General features: G+C 47.4%; 1 protein-coding gene across 10 annotated transcripts in view; it reads right to left on the bottom strand.

Annotated features, from left to right (window-relative positions):
* kansl1l (KAT8 regulatory NSL complex subunit 1-like) overlaps positions 1-22,709 on the bottom strand; it is a 321,460-nt gene that overhangs the window by 92,746 nt on the left and 206,005 nt on the right. For 9 of the 10 annotated variants that reach the window (XM_070876265.1, XM_070876263.1, XM_070876266.1 and 6 more), the window contains 3 exons: positions 21,168-21,365; positions 20,782-20,894; positions 3,815-4,004 (listed from right to left, as the gene is read on the bottom strand). In XM_070876265.1, coding sequence (XP_070732366.1) covers positions 3,815-4,004; positions 20,782-20,894; positions 21,168-21,365 — 501 coding nt within the window. Of the gene's footprint in view, positions 1-3,814; positions 4,005-19,790; positions 19,983-20,781; positions 20,895-21,167; positions 21,366-22,709 lie in introns of those variants that run through there. The other variant, XM_070876271.1, reaches the window with a different exon arrangement.

Genomic DNA, 22,709 nt, shown 5'->3' with positions numbered 1-22,709 from the left:
CCTCCCCCCACCCCCGTCACTCTCCCCCTCCCCCCTCCCCCGTCACTCTCCCCCTCCCCCCTCCCCCGTCACTCTCCCCCTCCCCCCTCCCCCGTCACTCTCCCCCTCCCCCGTCACTCTCCCCCTCCCCCCCCTCACTCTCCCCCTCCCCCCCCCTCACTCTCCCCCCCAGTCACTCTCCCCCCCAGTCACTCTCCCCCTCCCGTCACCCCCCGTCACTCTCCCCCTCCCCCCCACCCCCCCGTCACTCTCCCCCTCCCCCCCCTGTCACTCTCCCCCTCCCCCACCCACCCCCCCGTCACTCTCCCCCTCCCCCCCCACCCACCCCCCCGTCACTCTCCCGCTCCCCCCCCCCCCACCCACTCTCCCGCTCCACCCCCCAGTCACTCTCCCGCTCCACCCCCACCCACCCCCCAGTCACTTTCCTCCCCCCTCCCCCCCCAGTCGCTCTCTCGGCACAACGCTGCTTCTATGCTCCCCGCCGGCCACGCTCTCTCGGCCCACCCCCCGCCGCTTCCTCTCGACCCAACGCCGCTTCTCTGCCCGCCACCGGCCACGCTCTCTCGGCCCCCCCGCCAGCTACTCCCTCTTGGATCCCGCCGGCATCTCTCTTCAGCCGCGTGGAATGATTTAGGCGGGAGGCATGGGGGGAGGGCAGAGCTTGACAGATGCATACCCAGAAAAAACACTGTATAAATAGTTACTCCCAATATTTATCCCTCAATCAACTTAACAAAGAGAGATTATCTGGTCATTATGACATTGCTGTTTGTGAGAGCTTGCTGTGTGCAAATTGGCTGCCATGTTTCCCACATTACAACAGTGACTACACTCCAAAAATACTTCATTGGCTGTAATGCGCTTCGAGATGTCCAGTGGTCGTGAAAGGCGCTATATAAATGCAAGTCTTTCTTTTTATTCTGTTATCTGCTACTACTAGGAGCAAATTGTGATTTCCCCCCCCCCATCTCTGTTGAAGGTGCTAACTCTTGCTGGAGTACAAGTAGCTCACCAATACATCATCTATATAACTAGCCTTTATGTGTGAGCTAGGTATTCAACTGTGCAGAGCATCACAGTTTTGTCTAGCCCTGTCCAAAGCCTACATCCCAACTGGCATCTACACACATGAAATTTTCAGTGGGTACCACTATACAATGATCAGAAATGGAAAATGCTGCCTAATGTTTTTCCTCCGCTTCAGCTCAGACCTCAGTTAAGATTGGCGACCAACTGGTACCTGCCAGTGTACTCCAGCAAGAGTTAGCACCTTCAGCAGAGATGGGAAGAAAATCACAATTTGATCCTAGTAGATGTCAGCAGATAACAGAATAGAATTTTTTTTTCTGTTACTTGTTCTGGGATATGGGTGTCGTTGGCAAGGCCAACCTTTACTGCCCATCTCTAATTGTCCTCAAGAAATTGGTGGTGAGCTGCCTTCTTGAACCGTTGCAGTCTGTGAGGTACTGTGTGGAAGGTACTCCCACAGTGCTATTAGGGAGGGAATTTCAGGATTTTGACCTAGCGACGATGAAAGAACGGCGATATATTCCCAAGTCAGGATGGTGTGTAACTTGGAGGAGTACTTGCAGGTAATGGTGTTCCTGCTGCCCTAGTCCTTCTAGTTTCGGGGGTGCTGTCAAAGAAGTCTTGGCGAGTTGCTGCAGTGCATCTTGTAGATGCCACACTCGGTCAAATGCTACCTCGATGTCAAGGGCAGTCACTCTTACCTCACCTCTGGAATTCAGCTCTTTTGTCCATGTTTGGACCAAGGCTGGAGCAGAGTGGTTCTGGCGGAACCCAAACTTAGGTTATTAGTGAGTAAGTGCCACTAGATAGCACTGTCAACGGCACATTCCATCACTTTGCTGATGGAGCGGTATTTGAGCAGCTTAGATTTGTTCTACTTTTTGTGGACAGGACATAAGTGGGCAGTTTTCCACATTGTCGGGTAAAACTTGACACTCCATATTGACAATAATTACAATTTAGTTTTGAACCTGAACCTGGCCATCTGTGCTCCACCAGGCATTGCCTTCATCCACTAAGCTATCAGGAGAGCTTTCACTGTTTTTAAAGTTGCATTGCCTAATAATTAATTTATTTTCCTTATGTATAACACAAAGGTTGATGAATAAGTCATATCTGCATTCAAAGTTAGCATTTGTAAATTGGCGTGACTCTCACATTACTACCTGCCATAAAGGCAGCTAAAAAAAAATCTTTGCCTAAGTTTTAGTTTGCATCACATTTATTTTAAGATACTCCATTGCAACTGCAAGAGTTAAATTTCAATAACAGAGTTTGTGCATTTGCTACGCTAAACTCTGCCCTTCACTCATAGGGCTCAAGTTTTGGACCCCCGCTAGAACAGCGCACATTGGAGAGGCCTGCCTAATTTGTAGAACTGAAAAAGCGCCATACTTACCTCGCGATTCTCCGATATCTGTAGGGCCGTTTCCAGCTCGACGCGATGCCAGGAGCTGCTGGGGACGGAGCTATAGCCCTGCACCAAAAATATTGCCGGCAGCTGCACGCGTACGCAGTGGAGGCTGCGCGCATGCGCAGTAGCTCCTGGCCCCTCCCAGCACGTCCTGTCTCCGGTCGACGACCCCATCCCTGGCCGAAGGGACGTCGCCCCTATCCCGAGCAGAGTGGCCTGACAGTACTTACCTCTTCCTCGGCGGCCTGCCCGGCATCTCCTGGGGGCAGGTCCCGCCTGAACTCCTCGGCGGCAGCGTGACCCTCCCGCCCCGCATCTCACTGGGGGTGGGCCCCACCCGAAGTCCTGGTCGGCGGTCCGTCATCTGCTGGGCATCTCCTGGGGGGGGGGGGGGGGGGGGCCTGTCCCAGCATGCTGTTGGAGGGCTTCCGGTGCTGCAGTAGGTGAGTAGAAACTTAATTTTTTTATTTACTGATTGATTAAAAAACATTTTTTTTTTTGGTTGATTTATTGGTTGATTTATTATTTATCATTGATGATGGCTCTTTATTTGTAAAAGAAGTGTTTAATGCTTGTAAATTTCCCTTTCCCCCCCCCCCCCCCCATCGCTCGTTCCCTACGCCTAATTTATAACGTGTAGGCAAGGTTTTTTTGAGCGTATAAAAATCTACACTTACTCCATTCTAAGTTAGTTTGGAGTAAGTTTTCGCTGCCTAAACTTGCAAAACAGGCGTAAATGGCTGGTAACGCCCCCTTTTGAAAAAAAAAAACTGTTCTAAAACAAAACTATTCTAAAACAAAACTATTCTAACTCGCTAGAATTGGAACAAACTAAATGCCGAGAATTGCAATTTCTAAGATACTCCATTCTAAACGAGTTGCTCCAAAAAAATAGGAGCAACTCGAACCGAAACTTGAGCCCAAGATTTCAGCATCACAAGTACACAAGCCTAACATTAATTATATCAATAAAGTCTTCAAAATGACAGCCAATATTATGCAAGTTGAATACTTCAGTTTCTACCTACAGTTTAAAAAAAAACTGATAAAATTTGATAATTTGGTCAAAAAACAGTAAAGATGATAGTGGGTCAAACACTGATGTTTACTTCCAGGCCTTGGGTTCATATCAGCTCAAACTGATGAGTTGGAAGTCTCCTCTGTCTGCTGTCCTATTTGAAATTGAAGTTTGGGAAGTTTCAATCTAGTACCTAATGAGCCCACAGCTGAAAACCTCCCATAATTTGGCACTAAAATGGGAAGTGTTCCAATTCCTAACAGTGATGGGCACAAAATTCATAAGTTAAAAAGCTTTGACCACAAATTTAAAACTTTTTTTCTGCCGCACTTGTTTTAAGCAGTTCAACTTACCTTTCTGCTTGCATTATAAACAGTACTAAAAAGTCCACGTTTATGTTGTGTACGGAGAGGCCTAGTTCTAGCTGCTGTGTCATCCGTAGGAAGAAACCGCTGTGCAGTCCTGTCCAAGTGCTTTTCCTTAGACAGACGTTCCTCAGAACCAGAACTGTTTGAAGAGCTAGACTCGTCATCACCTAAAACACTAACAGCCACAGTTATTTTTAAATAGTATCACCCTTAGGTAAAATAAAATAAACTATTTTCTTTCATTACAAATGAACTATTTGAAAATATATTTCCATCAAAAGCCAAATGCAGCAGTTAGAGGTATTTACAACATACACAGACGTGGTCAATTTTAGCCGCAAAATGTTGCCCATTCGCATTAACAGGCATGATAGAGCTCCACTGTAATTTGAGACCAATAGCCCATGGGTCTGCTGGCACTACAAATTAAACATCGTTTTCAAATTTATGCTCTGTATTGTTCATTAATATTTCAATAAAACACAAATGAAGCTATCATAACCTGATCAATCAGTAGCTTGTGTATGAAAGAAATTAGGAGAGTGGAAGCACCAATCTTCTGATAAATCGATTATTTTTCAGAAATCCTCCGCTCTTCCTAGTAAATAGTCACATCTTAATTTAGCATACTTATCAAAGTTCTTGTTTTACAAGATGCCAAAGTCTCATTCACAATTACTTTTCATCTGTTTTGGGGTAGAAGTCACGTCTTTTGCTACTCGTTTCCCTTTTCATGGAACTGCAAGAACTTTCTGTACAGTGAAGTCCCAGCAAATGGAAGCATTTTTAATCTTTTCTCAAATCAAAAAATGAAGCATTTAATTCTGTAAGTATACATTCAGCTCATAGTGCACTGATTATTGTATAATGGTTTGCAAATGCATACATTTATGTATTTGAGTTACTGACATATCTGTAGTACAGTATAGTATACAACTTGAGCTTATACCACTCATACAAGCAATCATGCCTGTGGTTATGGAAGTTATCCTATAGTTATTGGGAAGTTATGTCAGGGGGTCTCAGAAATGCTGTAATCATGACCATCTTCAAGAAAGGTGACAAGTCCGATTGCGGTAATTACAGAGGATTTTCCCTACTGTCTGCCACAGGAAAAGTCATTGCAAGAATTCTCCTCAATCACCTTCTCCCAGTAGCTGAAGAGCTCCTCCCAGAGTCGCAATGTGAATTCCGCCCACTAAGGGGCACAATGGACATGATCTTAGCCATGCGTCAAATTCAAGAAAAATGCAGGGAGCAGCACCAGCCTCTGTACATGGCCTTCTTTGACCTTCGACACTATCAACCGAGAAGGATTATGGAGTGTCCGCCTCAAATTTAGCTGCCCTCAAAAGTTCATCACGATCCTCCGCCTGCTTCATGACATCATGCAAGCCGGGATCCTGACCAACGGATCCACCACAGACCCAATACACTTGCAGACCAGGGTTAATCAAGGCTGTTTTATCCCCGCTGGAGTGGAGCTATTCTACAGAACAAATGGGAAACTGTTCAACCTCCGCCGCCTCCAGGCTAGATCCAAGGTTATCCCATCCTCTGTCATTGAATTACAGTATGCAGATGACACTTGCACCTGCACACACTCGGAGGCCAAACTCCAAGCCATGTCAACAGCGTCACCGAAGCGTACGAGAGCATGGACCTTACACTAAACATCCGTAAGACAAAGGTCCTCTACCAATCTGCCCCCGCCAAACAGCACTGCGCCCCAATGATCAAAATCCACGACTAGGCCTTGGACAACGTGGACCATTTTCCATATCTCGGGAGCCTACTGTCAACAAGGGCAGACATCGATGACGATGTCCAATACCGCCTTCAGTGTGCCAATGTAGCCTTCGGTCACCTGAGGAAAAGTGTGTTTGAAGACCAGGACTCAAACCTGGCACCAAATTCATGGTCTACAGAGCAGTAGTGATACCCACCCTCCTATATGCTTCAGAGACATGGACTATGTTTAACAGGCACCTCAAAGCACTGGAGAAGTACCACCAATGCTGCCTCTGCAAGATCCTGCAAATCCATTGGCAGGATTGGCGCACTAACATCATTGTCCACATTCAGGTCAACATCCCCAGCATCGAAGCACTGACCACACTCGATCAGCTTCGGTGGACGAGCCACATCGTCCGAATGCCCGATACTAGACTCCCAAAACAAGCACTCTACTCAGAACTCCGACACAGCAAGCGAGCCCCAGGTGGGCAGAGAAAATGTTTCAAGAACACCCTCAAAGCCTCTTTGAAAAGGTGCAGCATCCTCACCAGCACCTGGGAATACCTGGCCCAAGACCGCTCAAAATGGAGAAGCATCCGGGAAGGCGCCGAATACTTGAGTCTCTTCGCCAGGAGCATGCGAAAGCCAAGCGCAAACAGCGGAAAGAGCACAAGACAACCCAAGCACCCACCCACCAGTCCCTCCAACCACCGTCTGCCCCACCTGTGACAGAGACTGTACGTCCCGCATTGGACTCATCAGTCACCTGAAAACTCATTAGTGTGGAAGTAAGTCATCCTCGACTTCGAGGTACTGCCTAAGATTATTGGGCAGTTACAGGGGGTGTGCATGGGGGGCGCACAGGAATGGGGCCAGTTCTTGTTGGGTCATCTGGTTCAATGTTGAGGAGAAAGTTGGAGGGCATTAAGAAAGGAACCCCAATTGATTGCCCAACTTCAGGCACAGTCCATATATTACAAATCTCCCAAATATACTTCTACATGTTTTAGTCATACAAGTCATCGTCTGTGAAATGCTTTGCTACATCCTGAGAACTTGAAAGGCACTATATAAGGAGGGTCGATGAAGGCAGTGCGTATGATGTAGTGTATATGGATTTTAGTAAGGCTGAAAGGTCCCACATGGCAGGCTGGTCATGAAAGTAAAAGCCCATGGGACCCAGGACAAAGTGGCAAGTTGGATCTAAAATTGGCTCAGAGGCAGGAAGCAAAGGGTAATGGTTGACAGGTGTTTTTGTGACTGGAAGGTTGTATTCAGTGGGGTTCCACATGGATCAGTGCTGGGTCCCTTGCTTTTTATGGTATATATCAATGATTTAGACTTGAATGTAGGGGGTATTGATTAAGAAGTTTGCAGATGAAACAAAAATTGCTGTGTGGTTGATAATGAAGAGGAAAGCTGTAGACTGCAGGAAGACATCAATGTACTGGTCAGATGGGCAGAACAGTGGCAGATGGAATTCAATCCGGAGAAATGTAAGGTAGTCTAACAAGGCTAGGGAATACACATTAAATGGTACAACACTGAAGTGTAGAGGAATAAAGAGACCTTGGAGTGCGTATCCACAGATCCCTGAAGGTAGCAGGCTAGGTAGATAAGCTGGTTAAGAAGGCATACGGAATACAACCTTTTATTAGCCGAGGCATGGAATATAAGAGCAGGGAGGTTATGCTTGAACTGTATAAAACACTAGTTAGGCCACAGCTAGAGTACTGCGTGCAGTTCTAGTCACCACATTACAGGAAAGAGGTGATTGCACTAGAGAGGGGACAGAGGAGATTTACGAGGATTTTGGAGATTGGAGAATTTTAGCTATGAGGAAAGATGGGCTAGGCTGGGGTGAGACCTAATTGAGGTGTATAAAATTATGGGGGGGGGGGGGCCTAGATAGAGTGGATAGGAAGGATCTATGTCCCTTAGATTTAAAGTAACTGGTAGAATGTTTAGAGGGATTTGAGGGGAAATGTTTTCACTCAGAGGGTGGTGGGGGTCAGGAACTCACTGCCTGAAATGGTGATAGAGATAGAAACCCGCACGACATTTAAAAAGTACTTGGATGTGCACTTGAAGTGCCATAACCTCCGAGGCTACGGACCAAGAGCTGGAAAGTGGGATTAGGCTAGATAGCTCTTTGTCGGCCAGTGCGGACACGATGAGCCGAAATGGCCTCCTTCCGTGCTGTAAATTTCTCTGATTTTATAGGCCCAAATTTGGTCAGGAGTTGCTCCATTTTTTTTTGAGCAACTTGATTTTTCTGGAGTATCTTAAAAATCCCCACTTTGCGCCAGTGTAAGTGAGTTAATTAGGATTTTTTTTTAAGTTTTGTTCAAAAGGGAGCGTTACAAGCCACCTATGCCCGTTTTGGCCATTTAAGCCACTTTGCACAGCTAATAGTTGCTCCAAACTAATTTAGGTCAGCGTATGTGGCCACTTGTGGCTGCACAGAAAATCCTTGCGGAGAGTTAAGAAATCAGCGCAGGTAGTTACTTAATGACTTGACTAAAGAATGTGAATAGGATCAAACAGCTATACAGGACATATGACAAACTTCGCAAAGTTAATTTACTATACAACAGAAGCATTCATGGAAGCTTAAACTACAAAAATAAAAGTAGTAAAGAGACAAAACATATTTACATAATTTTTTCAAAATATCCAAATAAAAAATAGAAGTACCTCCTGCTCATAATTCTTATAGAAACATAGAAAATAGGTGCAGGAGTAGGCCATTCAGCCCTTCTAGCCTGCACCGACATTCAATGAGTTCATGGCTGAACATGCAAATTCAGTACCCCATTCCTGCTTTCTCGCCATACCCCTTGATCCCCCTAGTAGTAAGGACTTCATCTAACTCCCTTTTGAATATATTTAGTGAATTGGCCTCAACTACTTTCTGTGGTAGAGAATTCCACAGATTCACCACTCTCTGGGTGAAGAAGTTTCTCCTCATCTCGGTCCTAAATGGCTTACCCCTTATCCTTAGATTGTGACCCCTGGTTCTGGACTTCCCCAACATTGGGAACATTCTTCTTGCATCTAACCTGTCTAAACCCATCAGAATTTTAAACATTTCTATGAGGTCCCCTCTCATTCTTCTGAACGCCAGTGAATACAAGCCCAGTTGATCCAGTCTTTCTTGATAGGTCAGTCCCACCATCCCAGGAATCAGTCTGGTGAATCTTCGCTGCACTCCCTCAATAGCAAGAATGTCCTTCCTCAGGTTAGGAGACCAAAACTGTACACAATACTCCAGGTGTGGCCTCACCAAGGCCCTGTACAACTGTAGCAACACCTCCCTGCCCCTGTACTCAAATCCCCTTGCTATGAAGGCCAACATGCCATTTGCTTACTTAACCGCCTGCTGTACCTGCATGCCAACCTTCAATGACTGATGTACCATGACACCCAGGTCTCTTTGCACCTCCCCTTTTCCTAATCTGTCACCATTCAGATAATAGTCTGTCTCTCTGTTTTTACCACCAAAGTGGATAACCTCACATTTATCCACATTACACTTCATGTGCCATGCATTTGCCCACTCACCTAACCTATCCAAGTCACTCTGCAGCCTCATAGCATCCTCCTCGCAGCTCACACTGCCACCCAACTTAGTGTCATCCGCAAATTTGGAGATACTACATTTAATCCCCTCGTCTAAATCATTAATGTACAATGTAAACAGCTGGGGCCCCAGCACAGAACCTTGCGGTACCCCACTAGTCACTGCCGGCCATTCTGAAAAGTACCCATTTACTCCTATTCTTTGCTTCCTGTCTGACAACCAGTTCTCAATCCATGTCAGCACACTACACTCAATCCCATGTGCTTTAACTTTGCACATTAATCTCTTGTGTGGGACCTTGTCGAAAGCCTTCTGAAAGTCCAAATATACCACATCAACTGGTTCTCCCTTGTCCACTTTACTGGAAACATCCTCAAAAAATTCCAGAAGATTTGTCAAGCATGATTTCCCTTTCACAAATCCATGCTGACTTGGACCTATCATGTCACCTTTTTCCAAATGCGCTGCTATGACATCCTTAATAATTGATTCCATCATTTTACCCACTACTGAGGTCAGGCTGACCGGTCTGTAATTCCCTGTTTTCTCTCTCCCTCCTTTTTTAAAAAGTGGGGTTACATGGCTACCCTCCACTCCATAGGAACTGATCCAGAGTCAATGGAATGTTGGAAAATGACTGTCAATGCATCCACTATTTCCAAGGCCACCTCCTTAAGTACTCTGGGATGCAGTCCATCAGGCCCTGGGGATTTATCGGCCTTCAATCCCATCAATTTTCCCAACACAATTTCCCGACTAATAAGGATTTCCCTCAGTTCCTCCTCCTTACTAGACCCTCTGACCCCTTTTATATCCGGAAGGTTATTTGTGTCCTCCTTAGTGAATACCGAACCAAAGTACTTGTTCAATTGGTCTGCCATTTCTTTGTTCCCCGTTATAACTTCCCCTGATTCTGACTGCAGGGGACCTACGTTTGTCTTTACTAACCTTTTTCTCTTTACATATCTATAGAAACTTTTGCAATCCGCCTTAATGTTCCCTGCAAGCTTCTTCTCGTACTCCATTTTCCCTGCCCTAATCAAACCCTTTGTCCTCCTCTGCTGAGTTCTAAATTTCTCCCAGTCCCCGGGTTCGCTGCTATTTCTGGCCAATTTGTATGCCACTTCCTTGGCTTTAATACTATCCCTGATTTCCCTTGATAGCCACGGTTGAGCCACCTTCCCTTTTTTATTTTTACGCCAGACAGGAATGTACAATTGTTGTGGTTCATCCATGCGGTCTCTAAATGTCTGCCATTGCCCATCCACAGTCAACCCCTTAAGTATCATTCGCCAATCTATCCTAGCCAATTCACGCCTCATACCTTCAAAGTTACCCTTCTTTAAGTTCTGGACCATGGTCTCTGAATTAACTGTTTCATTCTCCATCCTAATGCAGAATTCCACCATATTATGGTCACTCTTCCCCAAGGGGCCTCGCACAACGAGATTGCTAATTAATCCTCTCTCATTACACAACACCCAGTCTAAGATGGCCTCCCCCCTAGTTGGTTCCTCGACATATTGGTCTAGAAAACCATCCCTTATGCACTCCAGGAAATCCTCCTCCACAGTATTGCTTCCAGTTTGGCTAGCCCAATCTATGTGCATATTAAAGTCACCCATTATAACTGCTGCACCTTTATTGCATGCACCCCTAATTTCCTGTTTGATGCCCTCCCCAACATCACTACTACTGTTTGGAGGTCTGTACACAACTCCCACTAATGTTTTTTGCCCTTTGGTTTTCTGCAGCTCTACCCATATAGATTCCACATCATCCAAGCTAATGTCTTTCCTAACTATTGCATTAATCTCCTCTTTAACCAGCAATGCTACCCCACCTCCTTTTAATTTTATTCTATCCTTCCTGAATGTTGAATACCCCTGGATGTTGAGTTCCCAGCCCTGATCATCCTGGAGTTCTTGTGTAGGAAAGTATTTTCATCAACAGGGTTAAGGAAAATCTTGAGTAAACTCATCAAAATTACTGGCTGCACAGTTATCACGCCCCCCCCCCGCCCCCCCATCAAAACTCACCCCACCACCGATCAAAACACTCTGCCCCGCCCCTCGCCCCCATCAAAACTCTCCTCCTCCTCCTCCTAACCCCCCCCGCACCAAAACTCTCCTCCTCCCCCTCCCCCACCAAAACTCTCCTCCTCCTTCTCCCCACCACCAAAACTCTCCTCCTCCTCCCCCCCACCAAAACTCTCCTCCTCCCCCCCGCCACCAAAACACTCCTCCTCCTCCCCCCCAACCAAAACTCTCCTCCTCCCTCCCCCCCCACCAAAACTCTCCTCCTCCCCCCACCAAAACTCTCCTCCTCCCCCCACCAAAACTCTCCTCCTCCCCCCCCACCAAAATCTCCTCCTCCTTCCCCACCCAAAACTATCCTCCTCCTTCCCCCCCACCAAAACTCTCCTCCTCCCCCACCACCAAAACTCTCCTCCTCCTTCCCCCACCCAAAACTATCCTCCTCCTTCCCCCCCCCCAAAACTCTCCTCCTCCTTCCCCCCCCCAAAACTCTCCTCCTCCTTCCCCCCCCCAAACTCTCCTCCTCCTTCCCCCCCCCAAAACTCTCCTCCTCCTTCCCCCCAAAACTCTCCTCCTCCTTCCCCCCCCAAAATTCTTCCCCGCCCCCCCAAAACTCTCCTCCTCCTTCCCCCCCAAAAACGCTCCCCCTCCCTCCTCCCCCACACCCCCCCCAAAACTCTCCTCCTCCCCCCCCCCCAAAACTCTCTTCCTCCTTCCCCCCCCAAAACTCTCCTCCTCCTTCCCCCCTCCCAAAAACTCTCCTCCTCCTTCCCCCCTCCCAAAAACTCTCCTCCTCCTTCCCCCCTCCCAAAAACTCTCCTCCTCCTTCCCCCCTCCCAAAAACTTTCCTCCTCCTTCCCCCCTCCCAAAAACTCTCCACCTCCTTCCCCCCTCCCAAAAACTCTCCCTCCACCTCCTTCCCCCCTCCCAAAAACTCTCCTCCTCCTTCCCCCCTCCCAAAAACTCTCCTCCTCCTTCCCCCCTCCCAAAACTCTCCTCCTCCTTCCCCCCCCCCCAAAACTCTCCTCCTCCTTCCTCCCCCCAAAACTCTCCTCCTCCTTCCCCCCCAAAAAAACTCTCCTCCTCCTTCCCCCCTCCCAAAAACTCTCCTCCTCCTTCCCCCCCCAAAACTCTCCTCCTCCTTCCCCCCCCAAAACTCTCCCCCTCCCTCACCCACCCCCCAAAACTCTCCCCCTCTCCCCCCCAAAACTCTCCTCCTCCTTCCCCCCAAAACTCTCCTCCTCCTTCCCCCCAAAACTCTCCTCCTCCTTCCCCCCAAAAAAAACTCTCCTCCTCCTTCCCACCCCCCCAAAACTCTCCCCCTCCCCCCATAATTCTCCCCTGCCCCCCCAAAACTCTCCTCCTCCTTCCCCCCCAAAACTCTCCCCCTCCCTCCTCCCCCACACACACCCCCAAAACTCTCCTCCTCCCCCCCCCACAACGCTCCCTCCTCCTTCCCCCCCCAAAACTCTCCTCCTCCTTCCCCTCCCAAAAACTCTCCTCCTCCTTCCCCCCTCCCAAAACTCTCCTCCTCCTTCCCCCCTCCCAAAAACTCTCCTCCTCCTTCCCCCCTCCCAAAAACTCTCCTCCTCCTTCCCCCCTCCCAAAAACTCTCCTCCTCCTTCCCCCCTCCCAAAAACTCTCCTCCTCCTTCCCCCTCCCAAAAATCCTCCTCCTCCTTCCCCCCTCCCAAAAACTCTCCTCCTCCTTCCCCCCCCCAAAACTCTCCTCCTCCTTCCCCCCCCAAAACTCTCCTCCTCCTTCCCCCCTCCCAAAAACTCTCCCTCTCCCCCCCCCCCCCCAAAACTCTCCTCCTCCTTCCCCCCCCAAAACTCTCCTCCTCCTTCCCCCCCCCCCAAAACTCTCCTCCTCCTTCCCACCCCCCCAAAACTCTCCCCCTCCCTCCCAAAACTTTCCCCCGCCCCCCCAAAACTCTCCCCCTCCCTCCTCCCCCACCCACCCCCCAAAACTCTCCTCCTCCCCCCCCACCCACACCCCCAAAACTCTCCTCCTCCCCCAAAACTCTCCTCCTCCCCCCCACAACTCTCCTCCTCCCGCCCCCCAAAACTCTCCTCCTCACCCTCCCAAAACTCTCCTCCTCCCCCCCCACCCACCCCCCAACCCCCCCAAAACTCTCCTCCTCCCCCCCACCCACCCCCTCAAAACTCTCCTACTCCCCCCCCCAAAACTCTCCTCCTCCCCCCCCACCCACCCCCTCAAAACTCTCCTCCACCCACCCCCCCAAAACTCTCCTCTTCCCACCCCCCAAAAACTCTTTCTCCCACCACACCCACCCCCCCCAAAACTCTCCTCCTCCTCCCCCCCCACCCACCCCCCTCAAAACTCTTCTCCTCCAACCCCCCTCCCCCCCCCGCAAAACTCTCCTCCTCCTTCCCCCCCCCCGCAAAACTCTCCTCCTCCCTCCCCCTCCCCCCAACAAACTCTCCTCCTCCCTCTCCCTCCCCCCAACAAACTCTCCTCCCTCCTCTCCCCCCATCAAAACTCTGCTCCTCCCTCTCCTCACTAAACAAAGCACAACCATCAATAATAAATAAAAAATAAAAAGTCCTAGCTTCCTAACTCGGCCCGGGAAGTCAGCGGGCCGGCTGGTGCAGGAGGCTATTCGGCCGGGGATAGGTGCGGTACTCTATGACGTGTAACAGCCCAGCGCGTCGTGAGGCCATTCGGCCTGGCATAGGAGCGGGACATCGGGTCCCATGCTATGCTGCAGAGGAGCTACTGCGCATGCCACGAAACTTCCAGTGTGCATACGTTGAGCTGCCAGCACTCAAGCGCAGGACCCTAGCTCCACCCCCTAATTGAATTACCATGCCGCGCAAAGCCATGGGAGAGGCCACAGAACGGCCAGAATCCGGGGACAACTTTTTGGCACCGTATTTATCCTAAGAAGTTGCCGCATCTCACATGAGTGCACCGAAAAAAACGGGTGCGCCAAATTTGGGCCCTATGATTCTACGTTATTTTGTTCTTTTATTGGGGGAGGAAGAAAATGCACTTTCTTGCTGCAAAAGAACCTGCATGCTCCAGTGTAAGCCCAGGTAGGATCAGTTTGAATGATTTAACAAACTGTATTCACAAAGTTTGATTTCAGTTTATTCCACAGGTTCACATTTCTAATGACTCATTAACTTCAGTTTAGCATGTAGATTCTGAATTAAATGTGTTTTTCTACTGTTCTCATGCCATCAGCTCTTGACATGTGGGGCTCATGCAATCATTGGAAACGTCAACGTGTCGATCAGGTCAACATCCCCAGCATTGAAGCACTGACCACACTTGACCAGCTCCTTTCGGCGGGCCACATTGTTTGCATGCCTGACACAAGACTTCCAAAGCAAGTGCTCTACTCTGAACTCCTACATGGCAAGCAAGCCCCAGGTGGGCAGAGGAAACGTTTCAAGGACACCCTCAAAGCCTCCTTGATAAAATGCAACATCCCCACTGACACCTGGGAGTTCCTGGCCAAAGACCATCCTAAGTGGAAGAACAACATCCGGGAGGGGGCTGAGATCCTCGAGTCTCTTCGCCGAGAGCATGCAGAAAGCAAGTGCAGGCAGCAGAAGAAGCATGCGGCAAACAATACTCCCCACCCACCCTGTCCCAACTGTGACAGAGACTGTAATTCCCATATTGGACTGTTCAGTCACCTAAGAACTCATTTTTAGAGTGGAAGCAAGTCTTCCTCGATTTTGAGACTGCCAATGATGATGATGGAAACAGCAAGCTCAACTCATCACATTTTGTAAAGACAATGGCCCAGATTTTGCAGTGGTAATGACGGCACAACTGTCAGTGTTCATTGTCAATACCACTCTGAAACTGACAGCGCATGCGCACATAAATGAGAAAATCCAGATGTTGCGGTCAGTGACTTTACACTTCTCCATAGGGTACACTGTTGAACTCCCCAAGCCGAAAATCTTTGAGAAATCACTGAACTGACGAGAACTTAAGCTTTTACCCTGTAATATCATTCTTAAAAATCCCTGAAAAAGTTAAGCCTTGTTGAATGAGGTGTAGCCAGGTTTTTAAAAATGGCATACTGGTTTATAATTATTAACAACCGTTCTGGCCCTGAAAAACTAATTTTATATTTGTGGAATATCACATTTTTAAAATTCTAATGGTTTTTAATATAATTTTTTCTCTTAATTTTTTTTTTTAGAAGTTTGATATTTCAGCTTTGACCTTAATCCCATGTGTATGTCCCAATCCTAATTTCACTCTCTAAAATGATTTAAAAATGAAGGAAAATCAGTGCATATAACTTCCTGGTTTGCAGTCTGAGAGAATTCAGCAATATGCTTAGGCAGCTTGATATTATTGCTGGATGCTAGAGATCCCCTAGATTTGATGTTAGCATGAAATTATCATTCAAATTTCCACGCATACACGATTTTTCCATTTAAAAGCCGTTGAGCGGATTACACGGGACCTCCAGACTGCTGGGCAGCCGTGCAGCTTAAAGGGAACTTTGCTCAAGAACCCTCTTGGGGAAAAGAATTCCAAAGATTCACCACCCTCTGAGTGAAGAAGTTTCTCCTCATCTCAGACCTAAATGGCCAACCCCTTATCCTGAGACTATGACCCCTAGTTCTAGACACTCCAGCCAGGGGAAACAGCCTCTCAGCATCTACCCTGTCAAGCACTCAGAATTTATACATTTCAAGATGATCACCTCTCATTCTTCTGAACTCCAGAGAATATAGGCCCATTCTACTCTCTCTCCTCACAGGACAGCCCTCTCATGCCAGGAATCAATCTAGTGAACCTTTATTGCAGCCCCTCGAAAGCAAATATATCCCTCCTTAGGTAAGGAGTCCAAAATTGCACAGTACTACAGGTGTGACCTCACTAAAGCCCTATTTAATTGCAGGAAGACATCCTTATTCTTAGCCTTCATTGCAAGGGATTTGGATAACATACCATTATTTGGTTTCCTAATTGCTTGCTCTACCTGGATATTAACTTTGTGATTCGTGTAAAAGGATCCCCAAATCCCTCTGAATACCAACTATTCACTCACCTTTTAAATAATATTCTGCTTTTCCATTCTTCCTACCAAAGTGGATCATTTCACACTTCCCCACATTATACTCCATCTGCCACTTTTTTGCCCATTAACCACTCAATATCCTTTACAGCCTCTTTGTGTCCTCCTCACAGCTTATTTTCCCATCTCGCTTCGTATCATTAGTAAACTTGGATATATTACATTTGGTCTCCTCATCCAAGTCATTGATATAGATTGTAAATAGCTGAGGCCCAAGCACTGATCCTTGTGGAACTCCACTAGTTACATCCTGCCATCCCAAAAATGATCAGTTTATTCCTACTTTGTTAACCAATCCTCAATCCATGCTAATATATTACCCCTGAGCCTTAATCTCATGTAACACCTTGTGTGGCACCTTATCAAATGTCTTCCAAAAATCCAAATATACTACATCCTCTGGTTCCCCCTTATCTACACCCTCAAAAAAATCTGGTCAAACACAACTTCCTTTCCATAAAACTGTGTTGATTCTGCCTAATCGTAATGATTTTCTAAGTGCACCGTCATCACGTCCCTACTAATAGATTCTATTTGTACATCTTCTTTAAATCAACCTATATGTGTTCCAAGTTCAACAGTGTACCTAACTATTATTAACAAGTTTTGCAGGACAATCCTTCAAGTACCAGTCATGACAACAAAATCTTCTAAACACACTATTCCAGGCAGGGCACTGCAGCAATGTTGTCTCAAATTCCCCCAACACCAAGATTTGGAGACAGCACAGATGACCCGGCACTCCCAGACAGACCAGAAGGTATAAATTCAGTTAAACTCCTTGGGCTAGAAATTCAGGAAATAGCGCTATGACCGGTTTTTGGGTGGTAATCAATGATTTAGATTTTTTTTTAACCACCGGAATACCGCTATGACTGAAGGCTGCAAAATTCGCAAAACAGTGACAGGAGTTAGCGGTAAAATCCACGATGGAATGTGTATGCCAGAGCCGAATTCTGCGATCAGGAAAAAGAACGGACCGTCTGCGCATATGCAATTTTTTTCCCCGCCGATTTCCTCACCCACCTCCCGCACCCCCCCTCAATTCTGGTCAGGTGTCAGGGTGCGCCCGCGCATGCACAGTTACACCCAGCTCTCACACTGCCATTTTTCAGAGACAGGAGAAGATGCAGTAGGTTGGTCATAGCAGGTAGAGAGCCAAAAAATGTAGCTGTGATGCAAATGTGGCACTTATAACAGCAATTGAGAGTAGATGGGGGGAGTTTAATGGGAGGGGTCGAGGTAAATCCCCCCCTTTGATGGCTATCTGCGTGTGCCACAAGAGCAGAAGGGCACTCTGGTAACCATTCCTATTGTCATTTTTCCAGGATAAGTTGTCACACAATCACCGCGTGCAGCGATGGACAGGTGGTAGTCTGCCCAATACGCATCCTTTAACAGATGTGGAGGAGTGCGTGGTTGGCTTAATTGGTACCTCCGGGAGGTCAACTACCCATGCGGGTGCTGAGCCCATGGTCGGAACGGAGGGCAAGTCCTGCAAAATCCCCGGGCTGGGTTGGGGTCATGTGATGTAATGTCTGTGGACTCAGGTTTGGGTAATGTGATGCAGTATCTCTCGACGACATATAATGCAGTAGTGGTGGTCCTTCAAATAAGCCTGCGCTATGTGACCTTACTCAAGTCACCCTGCCCCCTCCCCTGCTGCTAACCACTCGTCTGTTGTTTTCTATTTTGCAATGAGGATTCTGGGCACCACATCATCCTATGCAAGCCTCCACCTCAGCCATCGTGTGTGGGTCAAAGAGGAAGATGAGGGCCGTGCCGAGGACCCTCCACGGGAGGAACAACAGCATGAAACTATTACGGGGGGTTGTTGTGGGGGTAGAGGGGGCGATGCAGTCAGCATGTCCTTTAGCTGCAGCCACAAGTTCCTCGGAGGAAATCATATTTAAAGACTTTGTCCCATCCGAGGCAGCGGGTCCAAGTCATGTGCAGCAATGCACCCCCAGAGTTCAACCCCATATGCCGTCTCTTCGGAGGCTGAGTCGGTAAAGCCGGTCTACTGACAGGCAGGTGCACACCTGGATATGGTGCGACTGTCAAGGGAGAGCGTCAAGCTCGGTTGAGAGCTCCTCCAGGCCCTGGGTGGCATTTCCTGCAACATGACGGCACAATCTGCGGACATGTCCTGGTTCGCAGCTGCAAAGTGCGACAACACGGAGGCTTTCAATGCCCTGCGGATATTGATGATCTCGACTTTTGGCACTGCAGGCCCCAGTGTCATACCGCCCAGACCTACAGCACCTGAGTGGGGAGGCCGAGCAAGAGCCTTCCAACTCACAAGTCGGGCCTTCCATACCCTAAGCTTCTCCAGGGGATACAATGGCGTTTCCATTGTCTCTCCTCCAACAGCAGCAGCACCCTGCACACCTTGCTGCACACCATCTTGGCCCCAAACACTGGTAGGCAAGAAGCGAAGGGGGTTAAGATCGGGGGGGGGGGGGGGGGGGGGGGAAAGAAAGGTGGCCGCAGTTAAAAGACTCTCTGTGCAGAGATTGTTGTTTTGTTGCAGTTTTCATGTTTTTGTTATTTTATGTTTTTAAAAGTTTTACAAATTGTGTTCAAGTTAAAAATGTATTTAAGTTTCAACATCAAAGTTTACAAAGTTTCAACAATGTACAAATGTTTCATAAATTTACAAATGTTTTATAAATTCTTTTGTTCACCTTAACCATTCTTGGGCAGTGTCTAATTTGTAGAATAACAGGGGGAATAGTCAACATGGTGGGATAGAGCAGTCAGGTAACAGTGAAACATGCCTTTCACTGTTCAAGCAAAGCGTTAATTTATGAGGTGCTGACGTAAGACTTTTGCAGTGGCGAAGGTTCCACGATGCCTCCCCTGTGGTGGTGTTGGGGTGGTGGGCATGATTTAATCGCCAGGCTCTACGTCCTCCTCCTCTCTCTCTCGAGGTGGTCCTGCAGCCCCCAGTGGCAAATCCTGTCCCCTTATGATAGTTAAGTTGTGTAGCATGTAGCACACCCAGCAACCTGCTGAGGGGAGTTTCCAGGCATTGGAAGCATATGGCTATATGGCTGTTATTGTAGCGATGCTCAGCTTCTGTCTAAGGGTTTTGGAGTGGGGTTATGAGCCATGTGGCGAGGCCATAACCTTTTGTCCTCCAGCATCCAGCGCTGGCCTTGTGGCTGACGCTCAAACAGGTCTGAGACAGTGCGCTCATGGACGCTCTCTGGAAACTAGGCATCGACTGCTATGATGCGCTGAGTATGGTCGTACACGATCTGTACGTTCAGTGAGTGGAATCCCTTTCGGTTTCGGTAAACCTCTGGCTCCTCTAAAAGGTGCTTGTAGGGCGATGTGCGTACAGTCAATGGCACCCTGAACCTTGGGGAAACCAGCAATTCGTGCAAAACCTATAGCCCTCTCATTCTGTGCCTCCCTGGTCATTGAGAACTTTATAAAGTCCATCCTGGGTGCGTACAGTGCAGTAGTCACCTGGCGAATGCAGCTATGTGTAGCGAACTGCGAGATGCAGCATATGTCTCCTGCCAATTCCTCAAAGGAGCCGGAGTCATAGAAGGCAAGTGCCACAGTGACCTTCACCTCGACGGGCAGTGCAGTCCTGTTCCTGCTGGTAGGCCTGCCTTTGTCAGCTGGCATATCTCTATGACCACCTCTTTTCGGAAGCGCAGTCTTCGAGCAATCTGTGCCTCAGACAGCTGCAGGTATGAGCGCTCTTCCCTGTAAACACATGGGGGGTAAGGTCTCCTCACCATACTCTTGAATAAGCCTTCTTCCAGCTTGGTGCTGCATAGAAAAAGCAGCCAGCAATAATGGCAGAGATATTATAGCCCCCATTCTTTTAAATAGCCTTAAAAACGAACTATAAACTCTCAAAAACCTCACTATGTAAAATGCAGCCTTCCCTCCAAATCCTTTTATGCACTGAACTTCTGCTCCATTTTTCAAGATGGCATTGTTGGAGCTAGGTGCGCGTGGTTCCAAGCAAGTAAGACTTGAGTTTTCCCGCCGTGTTTTTGGGCTGGCATTAAAAATGGCGGTATCGGCGAATTTCCTGCCCGCGGCGATAGCGGGTCATTACACACCGATTGACGTCATAAAAACGGTGAATGGGCAGGAGTTTTTATTTTACCGCTAGCGCAAAACCACTGCCGAATTTTCCACCCGGGCGCTAAATTTTGTGCGGCACTTTTACCGTCCCCAAAATAATCACTTTTTCCGACCCGCCACAGCGGTAAAACGGCGGTAATTGGGCGCAATCCTGCCAAATTTCTAGCCCCTTATCTTTTCAGCTCAAGGACGTGCATTTTTGACCCCCTACTTAGACTTAATCAAATGCCATAAAGAACTTTTATGCTGGTTTGCAGGGGTCAGTAATTCTAGAGCTGCATTTGATTAACTTTACTTTGGCAACAAGAATATGACATTCAGTATTACAGCAGAAATAACTTAACCATCTGTGAATCACATTCTTATGTAGGAAATGCAAAATGAGTTACCAATTGACAATTATTCCTACCTGCAGACGATGCCATCAAGATGGCTGCATGCCTTACAGGAGACAGGAGAAGAAGCAGGAGATAAATTGAGCGGAGGAATCAAACTGTTGACTGATTCTGTTAGCTGTGCACTCTGTAGACAATTAATAAACAATCCTTTCAACTTCTGTCTCCAAGAGCATAATTCTGTGTATGTACAGCTAATACCCAACCAGCACTTTTCCAGCTTGAACTATTCTTAACATACATGCTTTAAACTGAAGACAACTTACAGAACTCAGTTTCTTTATCTCAAACATGTAACATTTTGGGGGGGGGGGGGGGATAATAGATTGTGACTGCAATGCTACTGACAGTGCAAGTAATCAACTAGTTTAGGCTTGAACTTCAGACATTTTCTTTTTACCTGTTTATCGATATTCCTTAGAAGAAGCGAAGGACTGCTTGGTGACATTTCCAAATTGCATTCCAGGGTTGAATCCTTTGTCTCTGCAAGAGTTTTATTATCCTTGGCTGTAGCTAATAAAGATGCTGCTTCTGCCAACTGCACCTGCTGCTTGAGAATGTCTTTGGAAGGCTGAGAATCGTCCAGGATCACCATTCCCTAGACAACAATTACACAGAAATGACTGGAGTTAGGAAGCGAACAATTTTTCCTCATTAGCTAACAAAGTAACCTTCAAAAGATTGTTCTGAAAGATGAAATACCATATACACCTCTGTGAGTGGCAGATTACCCAAGATATCAAAAACACTAAACTTAGCTTACATCGAAAAGTGACCTGTCTACACGTGTGATCTAGACAATAAGTGATGAAACACCACTTGCCCTTCGGGCCCAATCTTGTCCTCATACAATGTCTACCTAAGTCACTGGGTAATGATCAGGAGTAAGAACCCTGGCAATTTTTTCGTTCCTACCTCAAGGGTACTGAGGACAATTAAAATACCCAAACTGCAACAGTGACCGAGAATAGTTAACTCAACACAGAGCTGGGGTCATACCTGGAATTTACCTGATCTATATGGCTTAGAACCACACCATGTGATGCAGTTTCCCACTGAGCCATCAGAGGAATGCCAAATAACTTAATAATAATGTATGCAACACCTTGTAACCAGCATTCTACCGCCACCAGAGGGCACATCTGTTGGATTCCTAAGGGATCCCAGCATCCCTTGGGAGCACTGCATATAAGCAGGCCTCCCATGCTGTGCCAGCACTAAGGTCACACTCAAGTCTACAGTACTCAGTCACATTGCTTTATTTGAGATATAACAGTCACAGCCTTTATTTTTAAACTGTACACGAGTAAAAATTTTCTATCTCTTATGCAAGCATGCAAAACTTACTTCATCTGGATAAATAACTGAAGAATCTTGTCCTCATACAATGTCTACCAGACTGATTCCCGGGATAGCAGGAATGACATATGCAGAAAGACTGGATCGACTAGGCTTATATTCACTGGAATTTAGAAGAATGAGACGGGATCTCATAGAAACATAAAATTCTGACGGGGTTGGACAGGTTAGATGCAGGAAGCATGTTCCCGATGTTGGGGAAATCCAGAACCAGGGGACATAGTCTAAGGATAAGGGGTAAGCCATTTAGGACCGAGATGAGGAGAAACTTCTTCACTCAGAATTGTGAACCTGTGGAATTCTCTACCACAGAAAGTTGTTGAGGCTAAAGGGATCAAGGGGTATGGAGAGAAAGCAGGAATAGGATACTAAAGTTGCATGATCAGCTATGATCATATTGAATGGTGGTGCAGGCTCGAAAGGCCAAATGGCCTACTCCTGCACTATTTTCTATGTTTCTATGTAATCCTGCTGTAACAGGATTTTTTTTTAATACAGCACTTGCTTGGTACTACATAAAATGTTAAAAATGAAAACAGAAATGCAGCCTTGGCTCTGTGAAATGAGTTTGAGAAGTCTCAAT

This window comes from Pristiophorus japonicus, chromosome 3 (assembly GCF_044704955.1).
Source record: "Pristiophorus japonicus isolate sPriJap1 chromosome 3, sPriJap1.hap1, whole genome shotgun sequence".
NCBI lineage: Eukaryota > Metazoa > Chordata > Chondrichthyes > Pristiophoridae > Pristiophorus > Pristiophorus japonicus.
This window is presented reverse-complemented; position numbering and strand designations above follow the sequence as displayed.